The sequence below is a fragment of the Nyctereutes procyonoides genome, unplaced genomic scaffold (assembly GCF_905146905.1).
Source record: "Nyctereutes procyonoides isolate TBG_1078 unplaced genomic scaffold, NYPRO_anot_genome, whole genome shotgun sequence".
NCBI lineage: Eukaryota > Metazoa > Chordata > Mammalia > Carnivora > Canidae > Nyctereutes > Nyctereutes procyonoides.
In genome coordinates, this window is record NW_026575117.1 from 21,159,955 (window position 1) to 21,177,824 (window position 17,870).

The 17,870-nt window shown below is 34.4% G+C and overlaps 1 protein-coding gene across 1 annotated transcript in view; it reads left to right on the forward strand.

The window, feature by feature from the left end:
• Positions 1 to 17,870, forward strand: part of CFH (complement factor H) — a 76,627-nt gene that overhangs the window by 44,575 nt on the left and 14,182 nt on the right. The window contains exons 10-15 of the mRNA XM_055334261.1: positions 7,482 to 7,664; positions 9,606 to 9,779; positions 12,264 to 12,440; positions 12,789 to 12,971; positions 13,081 to 13,263; positions 15,639 to 15,812. Coding sequence (XP_055190236.1) covers positions 7,482 to 7,664; positions 9,606 to 9,779; positions 12,264 to 12,440; positions 12,789 to 12,971; positions 13,081 to 13,263; positions 15,639 to 15,812 — 1,074 coding nt within the window. The remainder of the gene's footprint in view (positions 1 to 7,481; positions 7,665 to 9,605; positions 9,780 to 12,263; positions 12,441 to 12,788; positions 12,972 to 13,080; positions 13,264 to 15,638; positions 15,813 to 17,870) is intronic.

Below are 17,870 nucleotides of genomic sequence, written 5' to 3' on the forward strand. Positions count from 1 at the left end.
ACCAAAGAGGTAAAGGATCTGTACCCTGAAAACTCTAAAATACTGATGAAAGAAATTGAAGATGACACAAAGAAATGGAAATCCATTCCATGTTCAGTGGATTGGAAGAACAAACATTGTTAAAATGTCTATACCACTCAAAGCAATCTACACATTCAATGCAAACCCTATCAAAATACCAACAGCATTTTTCACGGAACTAGTACAAACAATCCTAAAATTTGAATGGAACCACAAAAGACCCTGAATAGCCAAACCAAGATCGAAAAAGAATAGCAAAGCTGGAGGCATCACAGTTCAGACTTCAAGTTGTATTACAAAGTTGTAGTGATCAAAACAGTATGATATTGGCACAAAAATAGACATATAGATTGATAAAACAGCATAGAAAACACAGAAATAAACCCACATTTATACGGTCAAATAATCTTTGACAAAGCAGGAAAGAAAATCCAACAGGAAAAAGACGGTCTCTTCAACAAATAGTGCTGGGAAAACTGGACAGAACATGCAAAAGAATGAAACTGGACCACTTTCTTACACCATATACAAAAATAAATTCAAAATGGTTGAAAGACCTAAATGTAAGACCTGAAATCACAAAAATCCTGGACGTAACTTTTCTGACATCACCCACAGCAACTTTCTAATAGATCCCCTGCAGCAAAGGAAACAAAAGTAGAATGCCTTTTGGGATTACATCAAAATAAAAGCTTCTGCACAGCAAAGGAAACAATCAACAAAACTAAAAGGCAACTTGTGGAATGAGAGAAGATATTTGCAATTCACATGTCTGGTAAGGAGTTAGTATCCAAAATCTATAAAGAACTGATAAAACTCAATACCAAAAACCCAAATCATCCAATTTAAAAATGGGCAGAAGACATGAAAAGAGATTTCTACAAAGAAGACACACAGATGGCCAACAGACATGAAAAGATATTCATCATCACTTATCATCAGGGAAATGGAAACCAAAACTATCACCTCACAGCTGTCAGAATGGCTGAAATCAACAACACAGGAAACAACAGGTGTTGGCAAGGATGTGGAGAAAGAGGAACCCTCTTGCTCTGTTGGTAGGACTGCAAACTGCTGCAGCCACTCTGGAAAACTGTATTGGAGGTTCCTCAAAAAGTTAAAAATATAATTACCATATAATCCAGCTACTAGGTATCTACTCAAAGAACAAACAGACTAATTCAAATGGATACATGCAACTTTATAAAAGCATTATTTAGAATAACCAAGATATGGATGCAGCCTAAACGTCTACTGATTGATGAATGGATAAAGAAGAGGTGATATAGATTAAATAGATCGATCGATCGATAGATGGATGAAAGATAGATAAAACGGAATATATAATGGAATGTTACTGAACCTTAAAAAATGAAATCTTACCATCTGTAACAACATGGATGAAGCTAAAGAATATAATGCTAAGTAAATAAGTCAGAGAAAAATAAATACCATACGATTTCACTCGTGTGGAATATAAGAAACAAAACAAACGAGTAAAGGAAAAGTGAGAAAAAGAGAGAGAGAGAGACAAATAAAGAAAAAAGACGAGGGACGCCTGGGTGGCTCAGCGGTTGAGCACCTGCCTTTGGCTCAGGGCGTGATCCTGGAGTCCCGGGATCGGATTGAATCCTACATGGAGCCTGCTTCTCCATCTGCCAAAGTCTCTGCCTCTCTCTGTGTGTTTCTCATGAATAAATAAATAAAATATTTTTTTTGAAAAGACTAACTGTAAGAACAATATGATACCAGAAGGGTGAGAGGTGGTGGGGGCAGGAGAGGTGGGTGAAACAGGCGATAGGGATTAAGGACTGCCCTTGTTATGATGATCACTGGGTGATATATGCAATTGTTGAATCACTATATCATACACCTAAAACTAATATAACACTGTACATTAACCAACTGGTATTAAAATTAAAACTTAAATACATACATTCAATCTAGAAAAAAATAGGATGACATCAGCAAAATGACAGAATGCAAGTTTCTATTCTTTCTGGCAAAGAACACCAATTTTGACAATCACCTTTAGACAAGAGCATCTTTGTGGGGGTCTGGGAATCTAGCAGAATTTTTAGCACACCATTACAGCAAAAAGATCCAAGAGTGGGTGCATTGAAGTGGGTGAGAGAAACAGTTTTAATATCTGAGTCACTCCTCCCCTAAAGTGACACAGTTCAGTGCCAAGAGGGACCCACTCAAGCCTGCAATTTCTCCATTGGGGGAAAGAGTCTGTGAGTTAGCATCTGGCTTCCTCAGCTGTGTGGGTCACTGACCAAAAGGCCCATTTCTTTCTCACCACATCTAGAATACTGAGGTGATCTTCATGACTGAAGGGATTGGGGAAAGCTTGGAGCACAGCAGTCAGTGCTCAGAATTCATCAAGGGACAAAGATCCTATTAAGCACTTTGCAGGCTACATCAGGGAGCATATCCACTAGCCACTGGGGATGACTTGCCTGCAGACCCCACTTACCTAATGGCACCCCTAACATTCCACACACCTGCTATCCATTGGCCAGCTTCTTGTGAATGCCTCACAGACAGTGAGTGCAGGAATTTTCAGATGGCTCATGGGCATATTTAGAAAGCCAAATTGACTCCACAGGAATGGTAGAGAGCACACACTTGAACATTCAGTACTGTGTCCAGGAAAGGAAACAGGAAGCTGTCAGGACCCTGACTGACTTTGCAGGTTTGAAAGAAGGCATATAATCTAAGAATTCCCTCTCAAGTGGTAGCAAAACATAGGGAGCAGATGCATCTATTAAAAAGGTCTTTAAAAAGCCTCAGAATCTATAACAGATATATTTATATTAATACTGACTTTTTTGAAAAGATAAACAAAATTGACAACAAAATCCGCTTTAGCTGATTAAGAGGGAGAAGATCAAATAAACAAAGTGAGAAATGAAAGGAGACACATTCAACTGATGCCACAGAAATACAAATGTTCATAAGAGACAACCATAAACAATTACATACCAACAAATTGCATAACCTAGAAGAAATGGGTAAATTCCTTTAAATACAAAACTTGCCAAAACAAAATCATTAAGAAAAGGAAAATCTGAACAAACGATAACAAGGAACAAGACCGAATCATTAATTTAAACTATTTCTGCAAAGAAAAGTCTAGGACCAGAAGTTTTCATTGTAATTTAAAGAAGAATTAATACCAATTCTTCTCAAACCATTCCAAAAATTTGAGGACAGGGGGCACTTCCAAAACTACTTTATAAGATCAACATTATTTTAATACCAAAGCTAGACAGGAAATTACAAGGAAAAAAATTATAGGCCAGTATCATTGATAAACATAGATACAGAAAAGCTCAACAAAATATTAGCATACTGAATTCAACAGCACACTAAAAGATTCATACACCATAATGGAGTTGGGTTTATCCATGAGACTCAAGAATGGTTCAAAAAATGCAAATCAGTAATGTGATACACCACTATAACCACTATATTAAACCACTGATGAAAATAACTAGATAAATTAAAGATTTAAATATGACTTGAAACCATGGAAGTCCTAGAGGATACATAGGGAAATATTTTCTTGACATTGGTCTTAACAATGATATTTTTTGGATATGACATCAAAAGCACAGATAGTAAAAACTGAAATAAATAAAACTATATCAAATGTATCAAATGAAAGAACTTCTACTCAGCAAATCAACAAAATGAAAAGGCAACCAATGGAATGGAAGAAAATATTTGCAAATCATAGATCTGATGGAGGGATATATAAATAATACAACTCCTACAACTCAATAACAAAAAATTCCAATTCAATTAAAAAATATGCAAAGATCTGAATAGACATTTTCTGAAGAATACATGCAAATGCCTAATTGATTCTTAAAATCACTAATCATCAGGCATATGCAAATCAAAACCACAATGAAGTACCACCTCATACCTGTTTTATGGCTTTTATCAAAAAGACCAGGCATAACAAGTGTTGGTGAGATGTGAAGTAAAGGAAACATTTGTATACTTTGGGTGGGAATGTAATTTGTTATAGGGGTATGAAAAACAGTATGGAAATTCCTCAGAAAGTTAATAGAACTACCATATGATCCAGCAATCCCATTTTGGGGTATATATCGAAAAGAAATAAAATCAGTATATTAAAGAAATATCTGCACCCTCACGTTCATTATAGTTTTATCCACAATAGCCAACATACAGAAACAATCTAAGTGTCCACTGATGGATGAATAGATAAGGAAGATGTGGTATTGGGCACCTGGGTGGTTCAGTGATTGAGCATCTGCCTTTGGCTCAGGTCATGAACCCAGGGTCCTGGGATTGAGTCCTGCATCCGGCTCCCTGCAGGGAGCCTGCTTCTCCCTCTGCCTGTGTCTCTACTTCTCTCTATGTATCTCATGAATAAATACATAATTTTTTTTAAAAAGGAAGATGTAGTGTATATATATATATATATATATATATATACACACAACGGAATATTATTCAACCATGAGAAAAAAGAAAGTTGTGTTATTCACAATAACATGGTTGAACCTAGAGTGCATTATGTTAAACATAATAAGCCAGACATAGACAAATATTTCATGATGATCTTTTATATGAAATCAAAAAAGAAAAGGTCAAATTCTTAGAAGCAGAGAATAGAATGGCAATTCTCTATGGCTTGCCGATAGGGTAAATGAGATGCTGCTTCGAGGATGTAAGCCTTCAGTTATAAGATGAATAATTCTGAAGATCTAACATACAACATGATGGCTGTAATTTGTGATAATGTATTGTACAGCTGAAATTTGCTAAGAGAGTAGATCTTAAGCATTCCAGCTAAAAAAAACACAAAGGATTTATGTGAGGTGATTAATGCGATTTGGAAAATCATTTCCAAATGTATATGCGGACCAAGTCATCTCATTATACAATTTATATACACAATTTTGTCAATTATACTTCAATAAAGCAGAAAGGAAAACCTATAATAGACATACAAAATATAATAAGTATCAAAGTAAATAACTATAAAACATAATCAAATAACAAAAGAAGTCATCAAAAGTGGAAGAGTTTGAAAAAGCAATTGCTAAAGAGAAGACAATTAGCCAAATGTGAATAGTAATTGTTTCCCTATCAATAATTCCTTTAAATGTAAATGGATAGAACTTACCTATTAAAAGGAATACAGTACCTGAATGAGTAAAACAGACAACAAGAACTCACTTTAGATTTAAAGACACAATAGAGGGCAACCCAGGTGGTTCAGCAGTTTAGTGCTGCCATCAGCCTAGGGTGTGATCCTGGGGTCTCAGGATCAAGTCCCATGTCAGGCTCCCTACATGGAGCCTGCTTCTCCCACTGCCTGTGTCTCTGCCTCTCTGTGTGTGTCTCTCTCTCTCATGGGGAAATAAATAAAATATTTAAAAAAAATAAATAAAGACACAATAGGATAAAAGTGAAGGAATGGAAAAAGAGATTTCCTGCAATTGGCAACCAAATAGTGGTTATACATATATGCAAAAAAAAGAAAAAAGACTTTATGTCTAAAACTGAATTACATAATAATAAAAGTCAGTTCAATAGGAAGATGCAGCGATTTTTCAACATATGTGGATCCAACATTGGAATTCCTAAATATAGCAAATATCAACAGACGCAAAGAGGAGACTTGACAGCAATACAATATTAGGAGACTTCAATACCCCACCCTGAATAGCGAATAGAACCCTCTGACCAAATTCAGGAAAGAAACTATAGATTTGAACAATATAAACAAAATGGACCTAATAGATATAACAGAATTTTCCACCCAACAGTGGAAGAGTACATTCGTCTCAACTGCACATGAAAGACTATGCAGTATCTTTTTCAACCACAATGGAGTAAAACTAGAAATCAGTGACAGCAAAAGGAATGATATAATTCACAAATACATGGAAAGAAGACAGTTGTCAAGCAACAATTAGATCAAAGAGGAAAGTGCAGGAGAATTTTTAAAAATACCTTGAGACAAATAAAAATTTAAAAAATATATAACAAGATTTAGATATGCTGCAAAAACAGTGAGAAGAGGGAAGTTTAGTGACAAATGCCTACATTAAATACGGATCTTATATAAAGAACCTAACTTTATACCTCAAAGAACTAGAAAAAAACTAAGCCCAAAGTTAGAAGGGAGTAAATAATAAAGATCAGAGCAGAAATAAATCAAATAGAGAATAAGAAACACCCTATTCCATCATCTCACTAAAAATAACCTATTCAAATTTATGTGTATATTGGGTTTTCTTTGCTTTTCTTTTTCTAATTTCTTAAAGAGGAAACAATGAGTTGATATACAGTCTATTCTTTTCTGTTGTATCTGTATAATGTTAAAAATTTCCCTCTCAGCACTACTTTAGTATCATCTCACAAAATTTTATTTAAAATGTTTTTCTTATCATTTAATTCAAAAGACTTAATGTCTTTTTACTTATTTATTTACTTATTTCTTTTAATTGTTTAAGTAGGCTCCATGCCCAGTATAGAGCCCAACATAGGGCTTGAACTCACAGCCTTGAAATCAAGACCTGAGCTGAGATTAAGAGTCATGACTGGGCCACCCAGGAGCCCCTTTAATGTCTTTTTTTAAAAAGATTATATACTTTTAATTCCATATCCTCAGTGTTTAATACTCCAAGTATCCCATGTCCAGTCTACTAGGTGCCCCAAGTGAAGGAATAAAACGACCAATTATGAAAACATATATACTCCATGTTTTCTCTTTTGAATTCTTTATCCATGGGCTATTCAATAAATAAAGCTGAATTTTGTGAAGAGACCTGATGATAACTGACAGAAGTCTTCTTTGCTTGCTTCAAGTTAAGTTATATACATAATTTGAGGATCATTGTTTTGTTCTTAGAAGATAAATGAATGTAACGTGTTAATCTGTGTCATATTCATTGTTGAACTCCATTATGGTTTCAGTCAGTCAGTTGTGATAACAAACATTTCAAATGGTCAGAGTTGCAGTAGCTCTGGTAGCAGATTCTCTGAGATCATCACCTAATCTGAGATAGCCCATTTAGTTAACCAAATACTGGGGTTGCTAAAGAGATCCTAAATAACTCACTATTTAAAACAATTGCCTAGAAAGGATCCATTGCTATGGAGTATAGATGCTATGGAATTCCAGATCCATTAGACAAACAAATTTCTAAAAAATTCCTAGAAGGGATTGTGAGTATTTTGAATTTTGCTTCTAAATTCCAAAAAAAAAAAATTTAATAAACTATCCTGATTTAGTATCTTTAGAAACTTTTAGCTTATTTTTTCTGTCACAAGAATTTGGGTGATTCAGGCTTTTCTGGGTTTTCATTTATAAATGACTCCTTATTTTTTATACTGTTACATTACTTGAGCCTTTATAAAAATATTTATTTATATGCTGTCTTTTCCTTATATTTTCTCCCTTTCAGAAACATGTTCAACATCACAGATAAAAATTGAAAATGGATTTTTTTCTGAATATGAACTTACATATGTCTTGGCTACAGTAACCCAATATCAGTGTAAATCAGGATATTTAACACCAGATGGTAAAATTTCAGGAACAGTTAAATGTCTGGAAAGCGGATGGTCACCTCAACCCATATGCATCAGTGAGTAATTTATTATGTTCATATTCATTATCCTGATGATCGTTGGGCAGAGGTTTACTTTAATTCATTTCTTTTCTGGGAGGAGGGGCTGACATGGTTCCCATTTGAAAAGATAAATGAAAAAAATATGTCATTTTTTGCCTTTAAGATTAATCACTTGTAGGGTGGAATATCAGTCCATTCTTCAGTTCAGTTTTTCTTCCACTTTAAAACATCTTGTGATTAAATAAATAAATAAATAAATAAAATAAAGCATCTTGTGATTTGGAAACTAGATAGGGAGACTTCTGTGTATTCTCCTGTAACCTAGTTTATTTTTGGCTGACATCTTTGTTCCTATTGTACCTGTTTTTAGGCGATTAAATTGTTATGTCAGAGTTTTTGTTCCCAGACATAAGTTACATTTTCAAGTGAAGATCTGGGTCCATAGTGCATAATTTTATTTTAATCTGTGAATTTGGGGATCCCTGGGTGGCTCAGAGGTTTAGTGCCTGCCTTTGGCCCAGGGAGTGATCCTGGAGAACTGGAATCAAGTCCCACATCGGGCTCCCTGCGTGGAGCCTGCTTCTCCCTCTGCCTGTGTCTCTGCCTTACTCTCTCTCTCTCTCTCATTAATAAATAAATAAAATATTAAAAAACATCCCCTCCCTTAGGAAATCTTCATAAACATCTAGTTACTGGAGACAGAAATGCTTCTTGATAGTACCAAATGCAGCTGTGTTGAAAGATTTCCCTGTCCCTAGGTATTTATGAAGATTTATGCTATATTCCAAAGCTGCACAGTGAAATTTTTGAACTTATATTTAGCACATTCACCTTAAGTAAAGTGGATATTTGAATATCCATTTCCACTGTTTTCACTTCCTTATTTTTTCAGTTTCTATGCTTACTACGGGCACTAGCTACAGAAAAAATGACAAATTTGTTCCCATATCAAAATCATTTTATGCTAAATTGTAATCAGCTATCCATTAAAATAGTCTTATTATTGAAAAGAAAATCTCTCGGGTCTTTTTTTTTAAGGTTTTGTTGATTTATTCAGAGACATAGAGAGAGAGAGAGAGGCAGAGACACAGGCAGAGGCAGAAGCAGGCTCCATGCAGGGAGCCTGACGTGGGACTCGATCCCCGGACTCCAGATCACGCCCTGGGCCGAAGGCAGACACTCCACTGCTGAGCCCCCCAGGCGTCCCTCTCGTTTTTGCTAGTAGAATTTTGCTTTGTTTTTTAAAGCTTTAAGGTAGCTGGCTACCTAATACAGTATAACATTTGAGATGAATTATTTCAACCTTTATTAATATCATCCCAGTATAGTGCTAGCAAAAATTGAGACTTTTAACCATTTGCTTCCTCATAATGAATTATAAAAAATAGAGTTATCTCTTTATTCAGTCTTGATAAGTTTAAAAGAATACAGACACTAGGAATATATTTCAGAAAGAAAATCAGCATGTGAGCTTTAGAATCTGTTATGTTGTAGACTTTTATAGAATGTTTTAAAAGTTACCTGCGTTGTTGAAAATTAGTGTTATTCAACTAATCTGGCATATTTGTAGCACTGCTAATGAGTTTGGCATCTTAATTCACAAAATGCTATTTTGTTTTGCTAGGAAAAGTATACGTCTATAATGGCTTATTTTACTACAAGCATTGGATGAACACATAAGTATAATTGATTGAGAAAAATGTTCTTAGGATGAAGTTTTCAGAGTGTTTAAGTGATAAGAAAAATGCTGGGTAGAAACTTTTTTTTTTCATTTTTGAGTAACTTTTTCAGGAGAATGATTTATCACTGGTATTTTTAAAATTTTTTTAATATGATACTTAATTTATTAGCACATACTAATTGATACAGCTTTTTTTACTGCCTTGGGATGAGACTTAATTGCATTGTCCAATACATAATATTGGAAATAAAACCCTCAATTCTATCATGCATTAGAATCTTGTGACATGCCGGTACCCGAGAATGCCAGAATCAAAAGTAATGCCACATGGTTTGGACTCAATGACAATGTGGACTATGAGTGCTATGATGGATTTGAAGGCAGACATGGGCACACAGGTTCCATAGTGTGTGGTGATGACGGTTGGTCTCATAAACCAGCATGTTATGGTAAGTGCTGTTTTTTAAGGGAATTATTTTTTTCAGGATTAACAAAATATGTTTAAAATATTCCATTTTGAACAAATTTGCATTATTTAAAGTCATTTTTAAGAAGTAAGGACTAAAATCAGGGTGTCTCCTTCTGATTTAATGTAAACTGGGAGAAGAGGGTATTTTAAAGCCCAAAGACAATGATCTTTAACACAGTACATTAATATTTCCTGTGAGCCATATACATGATAGATTTGTAAATAAAGGCTATTGTGTTTGTTACTATAAATGCAGGCTTTCATATTATTTAAAATGGGGTTCTTTTAGTATGTAATGTAAGAAAACCAAAATTATAGTTTATTACATTTGCCTCAACTAATTGTTCCTGAGTTTCTGCTTTTACACATCCTACCTTGAGTGTTAGTTTCTTCAGGTCCGAAAGCTCTTTCTTTCCTGACTTTGACAAGTTTTATGGACTATTACAAGAATTTCTTTCATGTTTCCTAATCCACTATTTTCTAGGACTAGGAGTAGGACTTGAATCTGTGCAAAACTTGAGTGGATTTAGAGTGTTCCAAGCCAAGGAAACAGTATGTGCAAAACTTTAACAGCAAAACAGTATTTGGGAAATATCAGGGTGAGCAGATTCTACTTAAGATGTGGGAGAATTTTATGAACTGAGGCTGAGTAGGAGGTAAAGAAAGGTTTAGCCAGGTTATTTTCAAGGCATGTCAGCATTTAGATTAATTTTATGATTGATAAAAAGCCATGAAAGAGTCTTACAGAGAGAAAGAATATAATTTTATTTAGATTTTTTGAAAAGTTTTTTTTCCATATGTTGTGCAATGAGAAGATTGCACAATGTGGCAAGAGAAGATTCAGAAGCTTATGCCAGGTGAATAAGTGTAGGGATTGGGAAAAGGTGATGGCTGATGACATGGAAAGCAGAACACATTAGAGATCTATTTTGTTGGTAGAAAACACAAGTGATGTTTACTAAACATTGGATACAGGAGATAGTTATGATCAAGGGATTCACATGCTTGTTTTACTTTTTTTTTTTTTTTTCATAAGCAAACAAGTAAATGGCAATGCCTTTTTGTAAGGTGGTGCTAGTAGAAGAAAGAGCACTCTGGGAGGAACATCACAACTTCTGACTTGAGCACATTATGCTTGGGCTACCCATGGACAGTCAAATTGGCTATGTAAATGAATATATGGGTCAAGCTCAGAGATCTGTATTTGGAATTATCACCCAATAAATGATGATAGCCAATTGGACATGAATGCAAAATAAAAAGAGAAGAGAGCTCAGGATTGAGCCCTGAAGCATTTCAACATTTATGAGTCAGGCAGAAGAGGAATAGGTGGCAAAGTAGATAGGAAAAAGGATGACCCAGAACACTCGGAGAAGAAAACATTTTAGAATGATTGTTCTCAGAGATGTGGAGAGAAAAAAAATGATTAAAGGATTAAAAAGTATACACAAATCCTGTGGAGTCGGCCTGGTCAGATTCTAATTCCAATTCCATCACTTACTAAGCATGCATCTTAGAGCAACAACCATATTTATTTGAAGCTTCGTTCACTCTTCCTCATCTGCAAAATGTTTTAATAATTACAAATGCTTTAATATTTCAAAGGATTGTTTTTCTTTTTTAGTATGATTCTAATATTGAAATCCCAGTTTTTAATTTTATGCATTAATTAGCAAGATAAGAGGGTTCTAAATAAGAAAAATGCTTTTTATAATATTTAAGAATGTCACAAATGTCACAAAGTTGACAAATTTGAAAGAATAATTTTACATACTTTTAATTTGAATCAGAATAATCAATAATTCATTAATAGACGCTAAAATTATAGGTTTAATAAAGACGGTTGTATATTATACAAATATTCAGGACACCTAGAATATACCTAGTTATATGGCCTTGAACATGCTTCTTTATTTTGTTCCATGTTTCAGTTTATGGTTCACTTTGATATCTTTACTAATATAATTAATATAATATAAAGTAAGCAATTTTTATAGTTTCCCTAAAACACATCAGAAATGCCTTGTGTGCATTCTAGTTCTCCAATTATATTTGCATTAAAAAAAAGCACTAATTCTTACTTGAGTGAATTTTAAAATTGTAGCAGCGGTTTTTATTTAATGTGAGAATACTTTCATGATTTGAGAGTACAAAACAATATCACATTATATTTTATAAATAAATATCAGTTATAAAATCAGATCTAATGTTAACTTGTTTATATTACAAATTAAAAAGTATTCAAGATATATATATATATATTGCTATTCAATACCTTAATATTTCTGAGTTCCTTACGAATTTAGAAGGCCTAATATGTAATATTTTTCAGGGAGGAGGATTTATCTGATTCCCTTCTGTATATGTAGTACCCAGCACCTCATTCTTACAAGACACACATAAAATTTGCTTTGGTAATGATTAATTACATATTCTTACTAAATTATTTGACCATTTTTTATAGAAATAGAGTGCAAGATTCCTAAAATAGATGCACAATTACTTCCTGATCCCAAAAAGGACAAATATAAAGTTGGAGATGTGTTAAAATTCTCCTGCAGACAAAGATTTATAAGAGTTGGACCAGAATCAATTCAGTGTTACTACTTTGGATGGTCCCCTGCTTTTCCAACATGTAAAGGTGAATATCTACCTTATAATTTTTAAAACAAGAATTAGGATTTGCATATCAACCTTTTTTTCTTTCACTCTTAATTTTCTGTTGTCTTTGAGACACAAGCAGAGGGAGAAACAGGCTCCATGCAGGCTCCATGCCTGGGTCTCTGTCTCTGTCTCTCTCTCTCTCTCTCTCTCTCTTTCTCTCTCTCTCTGCCTCTCATGAATAAATAAATAAAATCTTAAAAAAAATAAGATGGCTATGACAAATTATATTGTGAATTACACAAATTAATTTTTAAAGCTCTCTATTTTACTGGATTTATAAGTTGTAAAATAGATAACCACTATTTACACAATATTTCTCCTGTAGAGCAAACAAAACACTGTGCTGCACCTCCTCATATTCTCAATGGAGAAGTTAAGGAAACACAGAAGGAAATCTATGAACACAATGATTTGGTGGAATATGTTTGTGATACTAGATTTCTGATGAAGGGTTTTAATAAAATTCAATGTATTGATGGAGAGTGGACAGACTTGCCTATGTGTATTGGTAATGTATAAAAATACTAATATTTAAACAAAAATCAACACTCTTTGTATTCATATAAACACCTAAATTACAACTTATAAATAAATACATATTGGTGAAATTTTCACAGAGGTGGAGAGTACTTGTGGAGATATACCTGAACTTGATAACGGCTCTGTTGTTGAGTCTTCTGACCCTCCCTATCACCATGGAGATTCAGTAGAGTTCAGTTGCAAAGAAGAATTTACAATGGTTGGACCCAAGTCTATTACCTGTATTAGTGGAATGTGGACCGAACTTCCTCAGTGCATTGGTGAGAACACACTTAATGAAATTTAATATTTTTATAGTAAAAGCTATATTCGCAAATATCTTTTTAAAATTTATGTTTATTTTTGAAAGTGTCAGGTCTTAAATTACGATGAAGGCAGACATTGTTTATAGTTTCTTATGTGTCTACAAGTTATCGATGAAATTTTGTCAGTCTTCCTATCCCCGATATTAACATTGTTTATGAGCGTAAAACTAAATTTTACTTACCATTATTCATGTGATTTAAATCTCAGTACTAATTTCCAAGAAAATAGAACTCTCTCTGCATAAATACCATTTTTGTTTTTATGTGTGGCACTCTTGTGTTCAGGCCTTGGAAAACAAAATTAAGAAAATATCCACTTACTACATTCCTATAGGAATCTTGCCCCCCTCAAGGTTTCTAACAATTTCCCAATCTGTTTCAAATGCAAAAGTGAATGTGCTGAAGGGTAGGTGGGTTGCAGGCTTCTCAGTCAGGTGTATAATTCAGTCGAAGGAGGCAGTCAGGGTCAGGCTGAGAAACAAATCTGATGGATGGACTTCACTCTGGTTGATTATGTGAAGCATCCCGACCTCTGGATGACCAAATTTTTTATGACTAACTGGAAGAATATTGGGTGCCCTTTTCATTCTTCCTAGAGTTTTCCTAGTTTCTACGTTCAAAAAGAACCCTGCATGTGCAGTCTTACTTATTCATCAGATTTCTAGGCATCAATTGTTCCAAGGAGAAGGTAGGGCTTGGGCACATGCTCCATAAGAGCAGAGATTGATACCTGTTTTGCTCATGATGTGTTCCCAGTACCCGAGACATATAGCAGACATTAAATAGGAGTTTGTTGAATGAATCATAAATTTCATTGCTTATTAATCCTTACATTTTTGCTAAACACATTCCCATTAGAACATTGTCAGTCCTTCAAGACTAATCTTCATTTTTGTCATCTTCTATCTCCCCAAATGATCTCACCTTATTTCATACGGGGGGAAACCCAATGTTATAACAGGTAATAAGAACTCTCAGCTTTTCATTCTTCTTCTAAAACATTTGCGTAGGGACGCCTGGGTGGCTCAGTGGTTGAGCATTTGCCTTTGGCTCAGGGTGTGATCCCAGAGTCCTGGATCGAGTCCCACATTGGGCTCTCTGCATGGAGCCTGCTTCTCCTCCCTCTTCCTATGTCTCTTCCTCTCTCTGTGTGTCTCTCATGAATAAATACAATCTTTAAAAAGAATTGCTTCAATTATTACTCTTTTCTGATCTTCGAATTTACCTTCCAAAGGTTAGTCTCCTACCTATACTCAGCTTAACACAATCCCCTTATGGCTATCATAGACCTTACCCAATTTTGTCCTCTCAATATTTATTTTGTACCTACAGCTAGTCCAGTTTTTCACTCTTCTCAAAATGCTTATTTTCTCCTAATAAACAAAGAAATTCTTTCAGAAACCAATCAATCATGAAACAATGACAACAACTACTACCACTCCTTTTGACTATAGATCATCCTCCAATTACCATCACCTGAACACTTTTTCTTTTGCTTCCCTCAACACTGGACAAGCCCTAAAAACAGGACTAATTCTCAGCCTTTAGCATGTTTTGAATTAGCCTCCTTTGTTTTCTTTTTTATTGTTTTATAAAATCATTACTTCTTGGCTAGTCATTAACTATATCAACTCATATTTTATCAAATCCAAAAAGTGCTCCAATCTGCATTGAATTTTTGAAATATGTAGATATATAAAAATATGTTATATTTAACTCAGAGCCAGCAAAAATTTACTAATATAGCATTATAATATTATTGAATGATAGGTTGATCTGGTGTATAAAGTAGCTCTTCAGAAATTATAAGGATATACACAGGAAACAGGTTGTGACTTTAAGTACCCAATTTCTTATTTGTCCCTAATTTTTAGTGATTATGCAAAAGATCTGCTGAAGTATTCACATTCTGTATAATACATCTTAGATGTACTTTTCTTACTATATTATAATACCTTTATTGGAAAAAAAACATTTAAACTAGCAACTTCATATATTCTATTTCCACAGATAAATATGAGACTAAATTAAGTCAGGTGATGACTGTTCAGTATGTAGATCATCTCAAAAAGTGAGCCTCTTAGCACTTTTCTAACTCCCAAAGTGCAGAATGTACTTATGAAGGACTTTTCTCTGAAATTTCAGAGACTGGACACAAGACTTGTGTTCACACATAAGAGCCCATCTCATGCAATAGGATCAGAAATAAATTGGTGAGGTTTATGGGCACAAATTCTAATTTTATTATACTATTGACTCTAAGCTATATTTATAGTAGTTTCTTTGATTCTTATAATTAGTATTTTCAAGAGAATATTTTCATTTTATAGCAACAGATGAACTTAAGAAGTGTACATACGAACTGACTAAATATGAGGCAAATCCATTAGATAACACTATATTTAATCATAATGACAACATAAGTTATAAATGCAGAAGAACATTAAAGCAGAAGAACTCAACGTGCATAAATGGACAATGGAATCCTGAACTAACCTGCACAGGTAAGCTCTTATTTATAATATTTTCAAAAACATATTCTATTTCTTCCTAACTTGTAAAAGTAGTATCTTTGCATCTTTTTAAAAAAATTTAAAAAAAAATTTTACCTATTTATTACTACACATAATTTTCAAGCTGGAAGGTAATTTAGAAACTAACCAAAACATAGTTTCTTTTTTTTTTCTTAAGATTTTATTTATTCATTCATGAGAGACACACAGAGAGAGGGAGAGACACAAGGCAGTGGGAGAAGCAGGCTCCATGCAGGGAGCCCGACATGGGACTCGATCCCGGGTCTCCAGGATCACACCCTGGTCCGAAGGCAGCGCTAAACTGCTGAGCCACCTGGGCTGCTCCAAAACATAATTTCTAACTATTAATTGCATCCATGTATTAGTCAGCTATGAAACACACCACCCAGAAACTTGGTGGCATTGAATTAACATCTGGTTAGGTATCTTTAAGAATATCAGAAAGGGAGACAGAACATGAAGACTCCTAACTCTGGGAAACGAACTAGGGGTGGCGGAAGGGGAGGAGGGCGGGGGGTGGGGATGAATGGGTCACGGGCACTGAGGGGGGCACTTGACAGGATGAGCACTGGGTGTTATTCTGTATGTTGGCAAATTGAACACCAATAAGAAATAAATTTATTATAAAAAAAATAATGAAGTTAAATGTGATGCCTCTAAAAAAAAAAAAAAAAAAAGAATTAGCATTTTAGGGGATGCCCAAATAGGGTGATGGGGGATGAAGTCCCACATCAGGCTCCCTGCAGGGAACCTGCTTCTCTCTCTGCCTGTGTCTCTGCCTCTCTTTCTGTCTTTCATTAATAAATAAAATCTTAAAAAAAAAAAAAAAAGAATTAGTGTTTTGGTTTTCTCTGAGGCTGAAGAGAGCACAAAGATGACATCCCCCTGGTCCATGTTCCCTGAAAGCACCTCTGTAGCCTCCAGATGTGTGGCAAATCTGAAGTCTGCCCCTCAAGCTAAAGTTTTAGGACAAGTAAATAGTCCTGTTTCCGAGAAAGACTGGGAGTGTGTTTCAGTCAGCTGCCTGGGCACCCCAGGGCAGTACTTATTGTTTGTTGTGAAGGAGCCATTCAGCTCCCTTCGGGTCTTTTTCAGAGGAAATTGTTCTCTATATAGCTGTAGATTTGAGGTGTCTTGTGAGTGTAGATGGGGTCAGGATTTTCCTTTGCCTTTGTCCTCACATTCGATTTGTACGTATTGATTTTATACTCTGACACTATACTAAGTTGCCTTATTCATTTTAGGTATTGTTTTGTAGATCTGTTGCAATTTTCTGTAAGCAATTAATATCACTAAAAACGCAAGATTTTATTTTTGCCAGTCCATTTTAATTTTTTTAATTTTTTTTTATCACTACTAGGACCTCTGGTAAACTGTTGAAAGAAAATGATGAGAACATACTTCTTTGTCTTATTCCTGATCACTGGGAGGAGGGTATTCAACATTATATAAGTATAATGTCACAAGTATAATGTCAATTTAGGATTTTTGTAGATGCCCTTTTGTAGCATAAGGAGATTTCCTTCTATTTTTACTTAACTGAGTGAGAAATGTTATGATCAACCAATGTTGAATGTTTTTAGATGGTTTTTGTTTATCTCTTGGTATGATAATATGACTTTCTTAACTCCATTCATACAGTGAATTATATATATATACATTTTTGAATGTTGAACAAATCTCTCCTTCCTGAAGTTAACCCTACGAGATGGTGACCTGTTATTCTTCCTATATTTTCTTTTTTTTTTCTTCCTATATTTTCATGTACTCGATTTGCTGATCTATTTTTAGGGAGTTTTGCATCTATATTCGTGGGGAATATTGATCTGTAGTTAATTTTTCTTTTAATGCCTCTCCCAGGTTTTAAGATTATCATGGCCTCATAAAATGAATTGAGGACTGCTCTCTATTTCTCTGTTTTCTGAAAGTATATGTGTAATATTATTATTACACACATTACACAATATTATATATTACACATATCATTTTATTATTTTTACCGTAAATGATTGATAGACTTTACTCACA